The following is a 17,616-nucleotide window of genomic DNA, read 5'->3' on the forward strand; positions in this document are numbered from 1 at the left end:
TTCTATGAAATTTATCCTTTGGTAAATTTTCCTGAAGTGACTTCATGACATACAACCAGCTTAATATAAACATAGATTTTAACTTGGACACTAGAAAGGGAGAAGCCGAAATGTATCCTAGTCTTCACTTCACAGTAATGTAATAGTAAGATGCTTGCCTAGAGATGCAAGTTCAAAATGATTTTTCGTTTGAGATGCCAACAAAATGTGTAAACACTTGGGTTTCCTGTCACCTTCTCTTCCATTCCAACCAGAAGCCTTGGCTGGAAACAAATCTCTCCCTAGGCTCCATTTTTAAATCTACCAGTTTCAACACAGGTGGTTTTAAGGTCAGAGAAGGAGTGAGTCATGAACAGCGCAAATGGCTATTGCCACACTTTGATGGAGGATTCCACCTGCTCCGTCCTAATTGTTGAGGAGGTGATACCAGTGTCTGTGATTGGCTGGCTTCCTTTCTCCGCCCTGCTTGTGATTGGTGTATCCACCCACCTCTGATAGGCTTTCCTTGCCATTCTTAGCTCAGCTGTTGCACTCCAGGGCTGTACACTTGCTGCACACTGACCACAGGAGTTGCTCACAGCTGATCTGCACTCCAGAAACAAGGTGTGTTGGTTGGAATTTGTGGGGAGGAGGAGGAGGAGAGGTTTCACCTGCTCCCTTTGTCACCACAGTTTGCTTTAATGGGATAGAGTGATTTCATTCCTAAAGGGAAAGGATGTGCTATGCTAAGAAATATTGAAGCTGGGTGGAAATCTGGCTGAGAAATATGCAATTGGGACAATGTCAAAAACAAAAAAAAGCATGTGGCTTCTTTTGCTTCTTGAGGGTGCTCTTATTTAGGTTTTCTCCATAGGGATGAAATTTTCTAATGCCTGCAGCTGAGGCTGTTGTATATGTAAGCATATATATTGCTATGAGGGACGTGGGTGGCGCTGTGGGTAAAAGCCTCAGCGCCTAGGGCTTGCCGATCAAAAGGTCAGCGGTTCGAATCCCCGCGGCGGGGTGCGCTCCCGTTGCTCGGTCCCAGTGCCTGCCAACCTAGCAGTTCGAAAGCACCCCCGGGTGCAAGTAGATAAATAGGGACCGCTTACTGGCGGGAAGGTAAACGGCGTTTCCGTGTGCTGCGCTGGCTCGCCAGATGCAGCTTTGTCACGCTGGCCACATGACCCGGAAGTGTCTTCGGACAGCGCTGGCCCCCGGCCTCTTGAGTGAGATGGGCGCACAACCCTAGAGTCTGTCAAGACTGGCCTGTATGGGCAGGGGTACCTTTACCTTTACCTTTATATTGCTATGAAGTAATGCTAAATTATAAGTGGTTGGATGCTTTGTGTAAATGATTCGACAGTGCTGTCTGTGGTTGAGGGCAATAAGACTCGGAATGCTTTCAATACAAGGACAAAATATAGTACAGCATTTATTTCCCATTTGCACAGTTTGGCCAATTCAATGTCTGTAGTCTTTCCTTCTGTGATAGTTTATCTGAAATTCTGGATACATTTCTTTCCATGTGAATGTCACCCATTTCCTTTTGGTTAACATTTATTTTCAGGCCTGAATCAAAAAGTCCCCCCCAAATTTTTTTTTAAATCTCCAAACATCCTTTGTAATATTATGCAAAAGATATACATGATAACTTTGAGCATAGGATATCCACTTGGTATCTTTGCACAAGATTCTTATTTTTTATAATGGAAGAACACAACCATTTGAGGATTAGTTCCAGCTGTGTGTCAGTGGTTCTCCAAGGGTTTGGCAAGCCTGACTGGTGTGGCAAGAGAAGATGGCAAGTATGGCAGGAAGATTAATGACAACCAAAGGAAGGATATTTCAGTGTAGTATAGTATCAATTTTTTAAAAAAATAGTTGCAGAATATGGATATGAATATCTTTTGAAAAAGAGAGGAAGAGCGTCAAGTGAGACTGAGGGCAACCCTAGTTGTGTTTTCCATCGTCTTGCTTATCAATAAAAAAATTGGTGTGGGGAACAAGCAACCTTTTTTTCCTGAAGTGTGGCCCAGAGAAACAAGTTTGAAACTGCTGTAGGTGAAGTGGTAAAACTTCATAATGTGTGTGTTACGAGGGGTGGAGGGGAGTAATTGTATGGTTGAATACCTTCCCGTGGGTGGGTAGAGGGGAAATCACTGCATGCAAAATTAAAATATCAGGGAAAAGACAGTTCTTTAGTCATTTCCCCCAACATCTACTTTTGTGTGTCTAAACCCAGCCAGATGGGCAGGGTATATATAAATAATAATAATAATAATAATAATAATAATAATAATATTTGCTTTGCATATGGAGGGGCATTCAGTCCCTGGCTATGCAATTTGAAGTGGAACATAGACTGTAGATACAGAATATATTTACCACCTCACCTGTTAATTGTATGAGCCAGGGTTGGTAGACATGTGAAGCAAACAAATGAGAATCTGGGGTTCCAACTCTGGTGGCGATGTTCTACCTCCACTATCAGAGGCAATATCCTTCTAGATAGGAGTTGCTGGAAGCCGCAGGTAGGGAGAATGCAAGTTGCACTCAAGTTGCTAGTGACTTGGTATGGACACTTGGTTGGCTACTGTGAGAACAGAATGTTTGACCCAACGGCCTGATCTAGCAGATCCTTCTTGTGTTCTTATGTCCCTCAGTGCAACTCTGATTTTGACCGTGTTGGCAGTGCCCAGCATGGGCAGCAGCAATCTCTTGGGTAATTGTGAGGGCACAATGAGGTAGAAGTCTGGAGAGAAGGTTTACTCTGCCTTATTTGCTGTGGTTGCCCCAGTCAGGGATGCTTCGATGTGCAAAGGAGTTTTGGTTTTATATTTCCTTCCTGCCCTGGTTGCAGCCCCTCCTCAAGCAGCATTACTGACAAAATAAAAATGACTGGGAAAGGCTGCTATGGTGTTGTTGTTGTTTGTTTGGACATGAAAGCAGAAGCTGAAAGGGACAGAGAGAAGAGGGAAAGATTACATAGCTTTAATAAGGCTGAGTGGTGTGAAGGGCAGTTGATAGACCTACGGTCATTTGTGCCCAAAGTTGAGAAGATGAAGGACATGGCAGGCATGAAAACATCTACAGACGTTTTCCTGAGGTGAAGTGGCTTGTGGCGCTGCTGTGAGAAAAAGCTGAGGGAGTGCAGGAGTTGTGGGGCAGGCACATTAAGCTGCTCCAGAGACAAGGCCAGGCTACAATAAGACAAATGTGGGTTAAAATAGGCCACAACATAATTGTGGGGTTGGCATGGCATGTTCTCTGCTGCAAACGTCTGATGTTTTTTTCACAGAAAACCCATCCCAGAATGCCTGCTGAGGAATGTCATGGGAGTTAACCAGTGGGGAGGATCTAACATGGTGCAAGTCATGCACGGGATGCCGCTGGCAACCCGAGTTGAGTGACACCAGGCTGAGCTCCACGGGAGCTGTGATGGGCTGCTTGGTGCATCACCTCAAGATCCAACATGGGGTTCCCCATCCCTGTGATTGAGATCCTGCCCAATGCTATGTCCTCTGCAAGAGTGGGCACATAGCAAACCACTTGCTGCCACCCTCACCTACCACAGCAGCCAGCCTAGCAAACCTGAGCATGGGACATCCTGCCTCTTCAAGAGTTCTGGAAAGAACAACGAAGAATTTTGAGGTTCTGGAATTGGCAATGGTATAAAACAGGGTTGAGCTAGTTGTAGCAAATATAATCAAAAGGCCTGTGGCATCTTAGGACTCCTGTTTAATGAACACTCATTCTGATTTGCTGGCACAAAGCTTGCATGGAGATTATACAATGTCCACCTTTAACAGAGCAATCAGTTCTGGTTTCCCTGTAGGGAAGTTGTATGTCTTCTCATCAACCAGTCACTATCCTATCCTTTTTGGTGCCCTTTGCTTTCCTAACTGCAAGATTACCTTTTTTTTAAAAAGGGAGTGGAGATTTGTTGCACCAGAGGATTTTAATCCATTTTAATTGTGCAAGACTTAATTTCTGCCATGCAATCGAATCCCTACCGCAAAAATACCGATCGTCCAGAGGTGAACTTAAGAGCCTATCACATTTATTGTGGCATAAACATTTGAGATCCACAGAAAACTTCATCAGATTCATGAAGTGATCTGGAAAGTTGGTCAGGCATATGGATTTGCAGAGGGAAATAATTCCCCACGTCTTGATTTGGAATATAATCCTGGTTCTTCTGTACTCTTCTGTATGGCCAAACAGCCATGCACTAATCAAGCTCTCTCAGCCATACTTGAGTTTCCTTTCCGTTTTGGGTAGAGTGGGCAATTGCTTCTCCTCCAGTCCAGCCCATTGCCCCACCCTCATGTCCCTGCAGGACCAGAACATGCAAATGCTAACTGCACATGTAAAATGCAACAAACGCCAGCTGAAATGATGCTGACGTTTGTCACATTTACGCTTCAGATTTTTATGTGTACTCTTAAACCATCTTAGGCTATACTCACCTAAACAAACACACACACCAACAACCGCACTATATGCAGTGGTCCTTTCAGCTGATTGTGGTCAGGGATGCTGTGTTTTGCTCCTTCACCTCCAGGTCAAGAAGGAAGGAAGATAGTACAAAGTTCAGGTTTAGAATTATTTCAAAGCTCCCATTTCCCAAACCTGTCCGATTTAAATGTCACATTTCAGACCAGAACAGAGCGGCTCATTACTTAGGAGTTATGAGTCAGAGGGAAAGATCTCAACAACACAGAGACTAGCTCATACGAAATCGCTGTTTATCACAGCACTTAAAAGAGCAGCACCCACATGCCGTACTTAAGATTTAATTAGAGGTGGGTCAAGTGGATGTACCCACAGGAAAGCGAGCAACCACACCTACCACACTGATACCTGAACATAAATCCATGTGGAACATCCCATGTGAATGAGTTCCCTTGGCACCCAAGAGCGAAACAGTCTCCATCCCTTTTGTTTCATAGGGATGGTCATTGTTCCTCCAGGCGTCTGATTGCTCACTACCTTGCATCGATTGTGACAACGGCAAAGCTTAAGCAGGTCCTCCTGGGCTGTTCCCCTGGCATGACTCAGTTCTTTCATCACAGCCTTTGCAACCTCCTCCTTTTTCTGCTGACACTGTGACTTGTTCCCATGGCTGCTTGGTTTCTGTTGTCACTTAAGCTTGTGAACCTAAAACACAGCTGCTAGAAGACTCCAGCAGCCCATGGATCTTGTTTGCTAGCTTTGGGATTTGAACTTGCCGAAGTGGTCTTAAGCAGGGGATGGGGAAGCACACCTCACCCATACTCCTTTATAATATCCGAAATGGGGCTCAGAAGATGTGCTTGGTCCCACCTAGATCTTGTTGATGCCCCTCACTGATCCGAATCTGCTTTACTTCTGTTGATCGACTCATGTACTATGATTCTGCTTTTGTTATTCGTGCCTTTTGCAAACATTTTTGCAAACTGGGCCCCTCTGTGTGTTTGTGTAGATGCACATGGGTCTATATCCAGCACTTTCACCATCTCCTTCATGGCATCCATCTCATGGGGGTAGGTTTCTGCCAACTAAAACTCATGCCACAATAGATGCATCAATTTCTTGGTGGTTTAAAATCTTGCACCCGTTAAGAAAGCACTCATTTCAGAAATTACAAAGAAAAAGTGGAAACGACTTCAATGTCCATATGCAACCCACTGACATCCTTAGCATTCATTGTCTTTATCGGTGGTTCTATGTCCACTCACTGTCTCTGATGGGTGCCATTGCGGACTGCCATTCCTGCGCGCAGTAGAATCTGACATGGGAAGTCCCAGGGACCGTTTCCCAGGCAGCAAAGGAAGCCTCTGGGATTAAGCTTGCTGCCTGGGTAACTAGTCCCGCCCGATCACCTAATCAGCAAATCACAAGAGGGCATGGGCCACCAGGGAGCAGGCTTAGCCCGCCCCTCCCGTATATAACATAGAGCTGTGCCTTCATTGGACCCAGTGCTCCCCTTGCCATTAATATTGGTTCTATATTCCTCCTACGTGCAAAAAATAAATTATATGCCGCTTTGTGATTTTTGTAGGATCCGACAGCAAGTGTATTCCTTTCGCTTTGCTTCAGGAAACTTTCCTCCACCTTGAAAATGTAGAACCTTGTGTTGACATTGCACAGGGACTTGGCAAGCAGTGTCTCCTTTGCAGGTCCTGCTAAGAAAGCAACCCCCCTTTCTTCCCATGTGGACAGTCAGGGGAATTGACACAGGCTCCAGTTAGGGACCATGTGGCAGCCAGTGTGGTATAGTTGTTAAGAGCAGTGGACTTGTAATCTGGTGAATCGGGTTCGCATCCCCGCTCCTCCACATGCAGCTGCTGGGTGACCTTGGGCCAGTCACACTTCTCTGAAGTCTCTCAGCCTCACTCACCTACAGAGTGTTTGTTGTGGGGGAGGAAGGGAAAGGAGAATGTTAGCCGCTTTGAGACTCCTTCGGGTAGTGATAAAGCGGGATATCAAATCCAAACTCCTCCTCCTCCTCCTCCTCCTCCTCCTCCTCCTCTTCTAGAGATGTAATGAGTGAATGCAATACTGAGTACATCCAGTATGCTGAATAAAGGTTCATCCAGGTTTTCTAGGCATCACCCATGATTTCTAGGCATGGGTCCATAATGTTGACCTTTTGTCCCACTGCTTTTCCCAGGAAAACCCCACTGTTTACCCTACGTGTGCAAAATCCACTTCCTCCAAAAGCCTGTGTGGATCTGTCCATCTGTCCATCTGAAAAATTGTACCTAAAAAGAAACAGAATGTTGAACATTGGGCTTGTCCACACTTCTGCTTCTCCTGTGCCTAGAAAGCAAGAGTCCGGGCAGTTTTCCCTTTGCCCGCCCCTTTCCCAGGGAAAACCCACTCTTTAGTGCTAACTCAGAGCAGACGTTAATCCGGAGAAAACCCGAATTGCCATTTGCTCTGATTGAGTGGTTTCCCCTGGTGGAGAGCGGGAAGCAGCAGGACAAGAGGAAGCGTGGCTATGTTCATTGTCAGGCCCTGGAGTATTAAATGAAGGATGTGAGAGTAGCTTTCCAGTGGGTATGGGAAGAATCAGGCGATGCTGAGTATGAATGGAATCCTTTAAAGGAAATTAATATGCCCTGAGCTCTGAATCAAACATGTCAGTGCAGGTTCTTAGCTGATGTGAGTCCTCATAAATAAGAATCAGGAAAACAGAAAAGAGGATCGTTCACTTAAGGTGAAACATCAAGTTGGGTTGCTTTGTAAGGATTTATGTGTTAAAAGATTTCGGTGGATTCACTGCACACATGATGCAAAAGGTGAAAGCAGTCATAATTGTTAAGGCAATGTGATTAACAACTTAGAGAAGGCTGTCGTGAAACCACAACATTCTTTTTTAAAAATTCCTGTCCAGCCTTTCTTACAAAACCTTCCTGGGGTAAAAAGGTGCACACTGTTGAATCCAAATCACTTCCCACAAATAGGCTTTGGTTGATCAGTAGCTGCTTTGAATTTGACAGGTGTCAATCACCTGGTGTCATTATGATGGCTGGTGATTTCGGATATAGGGTGGTATAGAAATAACAACAACAACAACAACAACTGGGGAGTTGTTCTGCTCAGCTGTCAAAGGTGATTCACTGGGGGTGCGGAAATTAGGGATTTGACCCACTGAGCAGATCCCGTTTCTGTCCTCCAGTTAAACTGCTACTACATTTGCTGATTACCTATCCCCTTAATATTGATTATTTAATTTAATAAAATTCACATATTTTTAATGTATTGCTCAATTTGCTGCTTGCACTATCTTTGGTGGCTGTTGCGATCAGTTGTTCCCCCTTTTTGGCTGAGATGCTTTCAAAATAGTTGAAAACTGATATGCCTCTCACTTACATTTTTTATTGAGGCAGAAAAAGCTCATTCATTTTCATTGTCTAGAATTATACACAATGAAGTTGCTTAGCATTGGCTTAGATGATAAAAGCCTAAAATGATACCAGCTTTTCGTGCATTGTCATCATAACTGATTTTCATGCTTTCCTGTCCTTTATAACTTTCTGAACCTTATTCTTAACTCCATAACAACTTAGCCAGTTATTCCTCATTTTGAATTTAATATAGTTTTGTGTCAATTAAGTCAATATGTCTTAAGACTGCACACAAGGAAATCAAATGCGCACTGAATCCTTCGTGCAATATTTGTGCCATTGTTGTTCAAAGGCAATAAGCTGAGAAGGAGAAACGGAATGCCTGTTCTGATCATTTGCCAGTTTTGCATTCACATTAGGCATTGATTTCAGGGCAAGCCGATTTAAACTTGACGTATGACAACACCCTCAGCCACCTTCTTAATCAGGACAGTCAGGCTTGATGGCTATGCAGAATAGATATTGCGTATAGGTGAGCCACCTGAAAGATGATGCCTGTGCAGGATGTTTTGTTATCAACATCCTGTAATGTGAGTGGCCAACCTGCAATGCAAGGTACCACAACTGACATAGCACACTCTGTGTTTTCCTAGTGGTTCTAGGATACTAGAATCTGGACTAGTTCCAGCTGAGATGTTATGTAGGATTCAAGCTTGCTCTGAACACAAGATAGACCAGAAAGGTTCTGGTAGGACTCAGTCTGAGGTTGAAGCTGTTGTAATGACACCATACTGTCTCTGCTTAGACCACTTCTCTATGTTTCCTCGGGTCCCTCAAAATAAAACGACAGCTTCCACTCCAGCCCTTTACTTACTGCCAAAATTGCCCTGGCCCATGGTGGGCTCCAGGTGTACTGTAGTGTATCAGAGTGTCATCACCTCATACTTTGACCCAAGAGGTAGGCTACTACGAGAGTTGTGCCATTTGTGTTTGCTTACTGCTTTGGTCATAGGGACGCGGGTGGCACTGTGGTCTAAACCACAGAGCCTAGGTCTTGCTGATCAGAAGGTCGGCGGTTCGAATCCCAGCGACGGGGTGAGCTCCTGTTGCTCGGTCCCTGCTCCTGCCAACCTAGCAGTTCAAAAGCACGTCAAAGTGCAAGTAGATAAATAGGTACCACTCCGGCAGGAAGGTAAACGGCGTTTCTGTGTGCTGCTCTGGTTCGCCAGAAGTGGCTTAGTCATGCTCGCCAGAAGCGGCTTAGTCAAGCTGTCTGCGGACAAACGCCGGCTCCCTCAGCCTATAGAGCGAGATGAGCGCTGCAACTCCAGAGTCATCCGCAACTGGACCTAACAGTCAGGGGTACCTTTACCTTTACTGCTTTGGTCACTAGACTTCTGCTCACCTATTTCTTGTTCTCTGTTCCCCTTCAAGATGGAGAGGTACCACTTGGTTGTGCTTCTGCTCTGTGGCGTCTTCATGTCAAGAGTCTTCAGCGTTACGTACAGGAATTTTTCAATAGATTGTGGAACTCTGTTGCCCGACGACCCAGCTCGGCCTCAGGAATCTGAATTGCCCTATTCCATTTCTGTGCCATCAGAGGTGTACGACCCAGGAAGTGAAATAAAAGGTATGTTACATAAGAGTCCTCTTACTCTGCGAATTTTGCTATAGTTCACCATCCTTCTTATTCTGAACACTTTCTTGGAAAGAAGGTGACTGGAATAAGTTTGATGGTGAGTTATGAGAAGATAATGTGTCTTATGAGACCAACTTGTTGGTTTGTATGCCAAATTACTATAGCAAAATAGACTATAACTTTAATTCCCTAAATGTGTCCATATTTTTCCTGCTTTTACAACCTGTGCATTGGGGTATTATAGAGATGCTTCTTTAAAATGGCTGTTTTAAATTACTCATGATAGTGCTTGTATTCTTCTGATAAGCGACTGATATGTAGGGGACACCTTGTGGAGCAGGGAATTTTCTCCATGCCATCATCGGTCTTTTTGCCGGAATGGAATTTGGAAACCAGAAAATACATTGCATAACTCCTATTTCTGCTTTAATAGAAATATTATGGATTTAGCTACGGCAGCTAAAAATGTGCCATATTACTGAAATTAAGGCAATGTGGAGAGGCGTAAGTGAGGCCAACCATCCATATATTATGGTCAGTACTATTGAAACAGAATGCAAAATATGTTACACTTATGATTCTCATGTTCTGTGTTTCTCCAGTCGACATACAAGGAGCATCCGGAGCTGGATTTAAATGGTTTATGCTACAAGCCCGAGACATTGATGAGAACATCCCTGTTGGTTCGTTTCAAGTCACAGATCCAAATACACAGACCCACGACTGTTACAACATGACGGTATGTGTTTACTCCTTCAGCTTGGCTATTTAACATGGTTGAATTTGTTGGTCCCATCTAGAGGAAATCTGTCTGGTACATTACACAATAAGCTACATGAAAAAGGATTCTTAGTGGGACGTCAGTCAGAGCTGTCTAGAGGGAAGACAACCTTTGATTTAACCCCAGAACGGCAGTAATAAACAAATCACTTTCGCAATAGCGGGAAATAAGCATTGGATTTCCCCCAAGAATAAATATTGGGACCGTTGCAATATATTTATGAATGAATACAGCTGCTGTTATACTTAATGAGGATGAAGCAGGGATGTGTTTATAATAGGGAATAACATTTCGACAACAGGCATCACTCTCTTACTATGTGAGCCTGCGTAGGGTGTGTATTGTGTCTGCACATGCACAGTTGTCCTCACTGGGCTGCCTTTGCAGGGCTCAGCCTCTTAAAATCAAATAGCAAATGCGGACATTTATTTTTGCAGGAGTCTGATCTGTACTTATGAGTACAAAGCTCTGGATCACGCAGTGGGTGGGAAAGGCATCTTGTTAACTGTTCACCTGAGGGGAAAGGATAATTTCGTTTGCGTCAAACCACTGGATTTCATTCAGTGTTCCAACCTTGTAGCATTCTGTTCTGTGTGCTTGGTAATGACTCCATGGTGATTCCCCAGGGCTGGGCCATTAGCACCACTTTAAAAGAAAGCAAGACGGCACCCTAGGGAGATGCAATTCAAACTGACAGAAACAGTGTTTTGCAGCATGGCCAGATCTCCATGTGACCCATGGGGAATAGTCTCCTTTTTCGTAATCTCTACAAAGGACAGAAGAAACCTTACCTAGGACAGAAAAAAACCTTATATGGTCCTGACACAAAGCAAAGCACAATAATGAGCTTCTGCAGAAAACACAATGGGAATATTTTATTATACAACGCTAGCAATGCAGAAAAACACATCTGAGTTGCACATCAAGAGCATATGAGAGGGCATTACAGTGCTGTTGAATGCCTTGTTTTGTCATTTTCTGGAGTACCTATTTTTATTTTGCCTATTTATATACTACTCAGTAACCTTGCAAAAAGTAAACCGGAGTTCTGTCTCCAGTGCTGCTGTTAAGACATTTCCTTCAAAGAAGCAAGTTCAGTAAATGTCTAAAAATGAACGAATAATCTTAACGCTTGTCTTTAATTTTTCAGAATTCAGCATTAATTCACAAGGACTCAGAAGAGAAGCACAACATATCATCTCTTTGGGTTTCACCCAATGCTAAAAAGGTTCAGTTTATGTAAGTGCATATTAGAAAGGATTAAGCCTCGCTATGATTTTCTGTTTCTTTGGGTTTTATTTTTTAATCCAAAAATTTCTCTGATACTCACAAACATCCTCTAGTTTTAGGAGTGTTGTTTTTTTTAAACTTCAGCTTGGCATTCAGATTAAATATTATAATACTGCATGCAGGGAAAGTTGCATGTTTTCGATAGACATATAAATAGGGTGACATGCAAGCCACACCTGTTGAAACTCCCCCTTCTGCACAACTATTAAAGTCTCAGGAAGAGCTGTCTCTTCCCCCATCTGGCCGCCCAACATATGACATAGTGATCCATCTGGTTTGCTGGTGTGGTGATTCATTGAATATGTACATTAGGGCCAACCGAAATGGTACAAAATAGTGTGCAAACTTCTGAGGTCTTCAGAACTCTTCATCAGGCTAGACAGTAAACAAAACCAGGGAGAGAAAGCTTGGCTGATGATGGAGCCTGCATTCAATCACACTCTTAAGATAGAAGGTGAATTTATTAATAATCCTGGGTAGATGGAGAAGTATTAGAAAAGTGGAGGAGAGGGAGGGAGGAGAGTTTTGATTCAACAAATTATTTATATGTCAGAATGGTGTGACATATCATGTGATATAGTTTTGGTGAATAACAACAGTCTGTTAAAAATAGAAGAAATATGCATACATTCGGATTTAATGGGAAAAACTGCAACCAGAAAGCCTACCTTAGAGCAATAAGGCAAAACTGTTATTGACACTGCACAAGAAACCCATTCTGATCCAAACCATGACCTATTAACAACTGCATTTTCTTTCCAGAGCGACTGTTTTCCAAGATGCTGAAACGTACTGGCTGGTTCCCAGCATAGTCCTGTTTCCTAAGCTTTCCAATGAGACTAAAGTTGAAGATGAGTCTAAAAAAGCCAATGTATCGTCAAAAAGTAGGAAGAAGGTATGCTGAAATAAAGACCAGATAAATCTTTGATATTCTCATGCACTTTTCCCCTACATTATTATGACTGGACTTTGGCCCAGACGGTGAACTTTTAAGTCCCACGGATTGCACAACCAGCGAGAAAAGTCTAAGTGTGGATTGTGTGGTTAGATAGGATGAGCACTTGTGATTACAACATCTGTACTTGTAGAAGGGACAGCTGTATCACTCCATGTTCCTCTGGTTCACACGCTATGTAGTCTCTGATCCTCATACAGTCATGCGACAGAACCTGTTCACGTGATTTATTTTTATGTCAATGATACGTCCAGCTTAAAAAAAAGCTGTAGCACAAGCCCTTTTCCTAAATCGTAATTATTTTTGTTTCTTTACAGTCCGTTACCATAAAAATAGACTGTGGACCAGTAAGTATCCTTGAACTCCTTATTTCCCATGATACCCCTTATTGACACAACTGCTTTTTTTAATGCATTGTGTCCATTACTGTGCATTTAAAAGCAGCAAAATGGTTCTCAGCCGGCAGAATGACGGTATTTTTCTTCTCTGACACCTTTTCTTGTGCTGAAACCTTTGCCTACATCTGCCCTAATGCAATGGAGGAGAAGGGAAGGAACAGGAAGTGCTGGTGGCTCCAACTTCCTGTCTCCATCTTCCTGCTTCTGTTTTTCTTTGGAATGCCTGGGAAAGCACTTTCTCCTCTCCCCCTTCACTAAACCTGAAACTGTACTACATTTGCAAAAGTCCTTAAAAAATCAAATGCCTTTTATTGCTTGCAGGGAGGAGCTCATGTAGGCAGCAGCAAATGTGCCCAGGTAAGTGCTCATTTTTTCAAAATATAGGGCACAAATGATAATGTTAGCCCTTTGATAGCCTTTCTATTATTTGCTGAAAGCTATTTCCTTTATCTTTACACCTACTCTCTGTCTCTCTCTATTGAACTTCCCCCAAGCATAGCTGTCATCTTTCCCCTTTTCTTGCGAGGAATCCTGTTCGGAATAAGGGAATTTCCCTTAAAAAAAGGGAAACGTTGACAGCTATGCCCCCAAGCCACCCCATATACTGGGATTACTGCTATGAATATTACCACTGCTAATTTTTGTTGTCAGTGTATGCAGACACTTATACCTGACAAAAATGCCACACAGAGGTATTGTGAACAGAGGCTATGCTTGAGCAGACATGGCCGCTGTTCACAAGACTCAAACATGAATCTAGGGCAGGTGAGTCCAATATTTGAAATGTGGCACGTTGCTTTACACCAAGTTGAGCTGTTGGCCCATCAAGCTGACTGGCAGAGGGCACTTTTGGGTTTCAGACTGGAGATGTTCCCAGCTTTATCCAGACATATTGGGAATCAGGACCTTCTGCACTCAGTGCAGGTGTTCTGCCACTGAGCGACATGCTGCCCTTCTTCATATTGTTCCTCCTTCCCTATCTTGGATGCCATATTAAGCAGTTGGTCCCTTACCTTTCTCGCCCACAGTGATCCATGTGACGGTCACCTCCAGGCTTGGCCATTGTAACTCGCTCTATGCGGGGCTGCCCTTGAAGCTGATCCAGAAACTCCAGCGGGTGCAGAATGCCGCAGCGAGGCTCCTTATGGGGTTCTTGCTACGGGATCACATTCATCCAGTGCTTTACCAACTGTGCTGGCTCCCGGTGGAGTACAGGGTCAGGTTTAAGGTGCTGGTTTTGACCTTTAAAGCCCTACGTGGCCTAGGACCCACGTACCTGTGGGACCTCCTCTCCTGGTATGCCCCGCGGAGGACCTTAAGGTCCACAAATGATAACATTTTGGATGTCCCAAGTCACAAAGTGGTTAGATTGGTCTCAACTACGGCCAGGGCCTTTTCAGTACTGGCCCCGACTTGGTGGAATGCTGTGTCACAAGAGACTAGGACCCTGCGGGACTTGACATCTTTCCACAGGGCCTGCAAGACAGAGCTGTTCTGCCTGGCCTTTGGTTTGGACTCAGTCTGACCCTTACGTTTCCCTCCCCTTATGGTTTTGATCTATGGGCTACTTTTAAAATGAGGTTGCATTTTAAATTGCATTTTAACCTGTATTTTAAATTGTTTTTTTCCCCCTATTATGTTTTTACTGTAATTTTACTGGTGTTAGGCACCCTGAGTCCGGCTCTGGCCGGGGAGGGCAGGGTATAAATAAAATTTATTATTATTATTATTATTAACTGTACACACATTTATCACGTTAGCAGCTCGAGTAAGTTATGCCTGCTTATGTGGAAGCAAATCCCATTGAGTTCAACAGGGTTTACTCCCAAGGAGAGTGGGTGGAATTACCACTCAAATGATGCAGAGCAGCAGAATGATGTAAAATAAAACACAGGATAAGCTGAATAAGCCATTGTGTCTTGTTCATGCCTTGAAGGAGGGTTATGGAAATTCTGTTATTTAACAGTTGTGCTTGATAGACAGAGCATCACATTTTCGTTCCTTTTTACTTTACAGGGTTCAACGTTTTCCTCTCAGGGTGGTAGCTCTCAAGGCCAGGTAAACTCCAATTCCCCAATATGTTACCAATTTCATAGGCTCACTCATCTTCGCGATAATCTTGGGTCTTGTACAACCATACCCAACTTCTCAGAGCAGAAATTTACACTTACACAGAGAAACAAGAGTACAACGATTCCTTCCGGTGACTCCTTGATTGTGTGCATTAGTGCAGTTCTGTGAAAATATGCACCTACATAGTCCGACGCGAATTGCATAGAAGTAATTCACTGCTGCCACCTTTGTTCTTCTCACGGTGCCTTGTTTTCCATGTGTTGCATTCCATGCCCTTATATTTTCCACATTTATGTACCAGTCTTAACAGCACGCAAAGCTATTTCTGTCCCAAAGGTATTTGCTTTGTTAGACTCCGCAGTTTGGGCTTTTAAAGGATAAATGTGAGGGAGCCAGCTTCTGGGCTGCTACTGCACCTTTTCTCTTTCTCACTTGAATAACCTCTTCTGTGAACAATTAATAATATTTTAGACTGCGGTCCCCAAGCTAGTACCCACCAAGGCATCAAAATGCCAACCCCCACCCCCACCCCAATTTAATCTAGATTTACCCTTTCTGGAGAAAAACTGATACATTGAAAAATACCAACAATGTGTTTGCAAATTAAGTCCCCACCTGGAAGCATCTATTATCTCCAAGACACCAGCAGGCAGCAGCATCCCCATGTCACTTTGCCCTGGTTGTGAATTAGTCATTTAGAGCAAGAGGATGAAGACTGAACAGGGGGAAATGAAAGCTCTTCTTGTCCTTCACCTGTGTCAAAAGCAAGCAAGACACTTGAAGCGTCCAGTGGGTTTCATTCTCCCTTTTACACCAAGACAGTTTCCAGGGTCTTTGCAGATTACACGTGTCGCTCCCAAGGACAGCAGCTGTACTCTCAAGCAAGCTTCTCCATCCCCTCCAAACTGAATGGATTGCGATGAAGGCACTGCAGTTTTCTATGCCTGCATTGAATAAAGTCTTTGACAAAGAAATAACCTGTCCCTACTTCCTTTACAGGGAGTTATAGTGTACCAAGGAGGTGTAAAGAAAGGCGGAGGATGCCTTGCGGTAAGCAGACATTTTTCTGTTCTCATTTAAAACCTTGTCCCTGTGCAATTATTGTAGTTGAAAATCTAGGCAGCCTTTGTGGGAGTTCTGTATTCTGTATATATTCAACCTCCCACCCCCCCCACCCCCAGCTGCATCCACTTCAGTTGTCCTCAGCCATCAGAACCCATATTATTGTATGCCATTAAATTCCATTTACCAGCAGACCAAAACAAAGAATCATATCAGTTCTCTGTTTTTTTTCCATACAGGGTGCCACTGCTAATATCTACAACAAGTTTGGCTGCTACGATGTAAGCATTCTCCTTCTTTACCTCATAGAAGTTTATTGTCATGGTTAGCTATGTGATGGATCGTTTGTGTGACAAGTGAATAGTCGTGCAAGTGAAAACCTCCACATTGTGTCTTCAGCATTAGCTCATTTGGATGTCTGAAATCTGAATTAGATTCTCCCAACCACCAACAAGGGTTTCCCCGAGATCTACATATTTAAATTAAAGGTTAATCAGCAACAGAATGTCCCTTAATCAACACCGTTTTCCTGAATTCTTGTCTTCTCTCTTTAAACTTACCATTGCAAATGGGTTTAATTTCATAACATAGCAATTTGTTGAAATGCGTGGCTTTTATAAAGAAGTAACTGAAGTTTCTTTTTTATGCAGCCTGGTGTAAGCTATGGTAGTGGCACTTCCTATGGACAGGTGAGCAATCAACTAGTCGTCGTCTTCTTCCTCTTCTTCTTTTTCTTCTTCTTCTGCAATCACTCGTAGCCAAGTAAGATTGTCTTCCATAAATAAGGTTTTAACAGTGAGTCTGTAAGCGATTGTGGAGGCCAGTTCTGGATCCACACATCCTTCCACAGTGTGGACATTAGTTTCCGGGTGGGAGTTGATCATGGTGAAGGTTTTCCAAGCATGCCTTCCTCTTTGCACTTTTCTCCAGTTCGTCTTGAGATTGAGTGTCTTCAAAGCCCATGACACCTTTGGTAAAGGCTGTTCTCCAATTGGAGTGCTCGCATGCCCAAGCAATCAACTAGTACTCCTGCATCAAAGGTGTCCAAAAATGTGGAACAGGCCTCATAGAAAGGAAGTACTAGGGCAAGGTTGAGGGACCTCAAAGCTGGGGACCAAATGTGGCCCCCAGGAACACTGTCTCCATAGGCCACACCTCTCCCCAACTCTACTTGACACCCGGTTTGAGTGTTTTTTTGCCTGCTTGGAATGTGTCCTTGAACTCCTATAATGCTTCTTGTCTGCTTGAATGGATGGAGGATAGAGGGTGGGTGTGTGTGTAGAAACTAGCCTGCTATAGAAAGCTAAAATCCCCATTTACCTCTAGCTCTGCCCACCACTACCATGCGGCCCCTGAAATAATGCCCAGAAGGGACTGTGGCCCTTCAGTGGAAAACTGTTCCCTATTCCTGTCCTAGTACTCCCTGATGCTTCCAGCCCAGTCAGCTGAGCACAAGGGAACAAAAAGTATTCAATGTTTGCTTTCTGTTTTCCTTACAGTCCGTTCAACTGTTTCAAACCAAGGGAAGGTATGTATCTCTTTGAGCTAATTTCCTACTGATTTAAGCAACAGCTGGGATGAAGATTGGTGCAGCCACGCTG

The 17,616-nt window shown here is 43.7% G+C and overlaps 1 protein-coding gene and 1 long non-coding RNA gene across 2 annotated transcripts; one reads left to right on the forward strand and one right to left on the reverse strand.

Moving 5' to 3' along the window:
• The first annotated feature begins 512 nt into the window (after positions 1-512).
• On the forward strand, positions 513-16,788 carry LOC308478739 (uncharacterized protein). The gene is made up of 11 exons (XM_081008811.1): positions 513-603; positions 9,252-9,447; positions 10,059-10,195; positions 11,388-11,476; positions 12,290-12,422; positions 12,800-12,829; positions 13,202-13,237; positions 14,897-14,938; positions 15,953-16,003; positions 16,255-16,296; positions 16,666-16,788. Exons 2-11 carry the CDS (start codon positions 9,252-9,254, stop codon positions 16,771-16,773), a joined length of 864 nt encoding a protein of 287 aa, XP_080864937.1. The 5' UTR covers positions 513-603; the 3' UTR covers positions 16,774-16,788.
• On the reverse strand, positions 2,295-5,603 carry LOC308478795. The gene is made up of 3 exons (XR_013987284.1): positions 4,835-5,603; positions 4,452-4,540; positions 2,295-2,934 (listed from the first exon to the last, which is right to left on the reverse strand). It is a non-coding gene; the product is annotated as an uncharacterized lncRNA (long non-coding RNA).
• Positions 16,789-17,616: the final 828 nt, after the last annotated feature.

This window comes from Podarcis pityusensis (assembly GCF_964106645.2).
Source record: "Podarcis pityusensis genome assembly, chromosome: 6".
Taxonomy (NCBI): Eukaryota; Metazoa; Chordata; class Lepidosauria; order Squamata; family Lacertidae; genus Podarcis; species Podarcis pityusensis.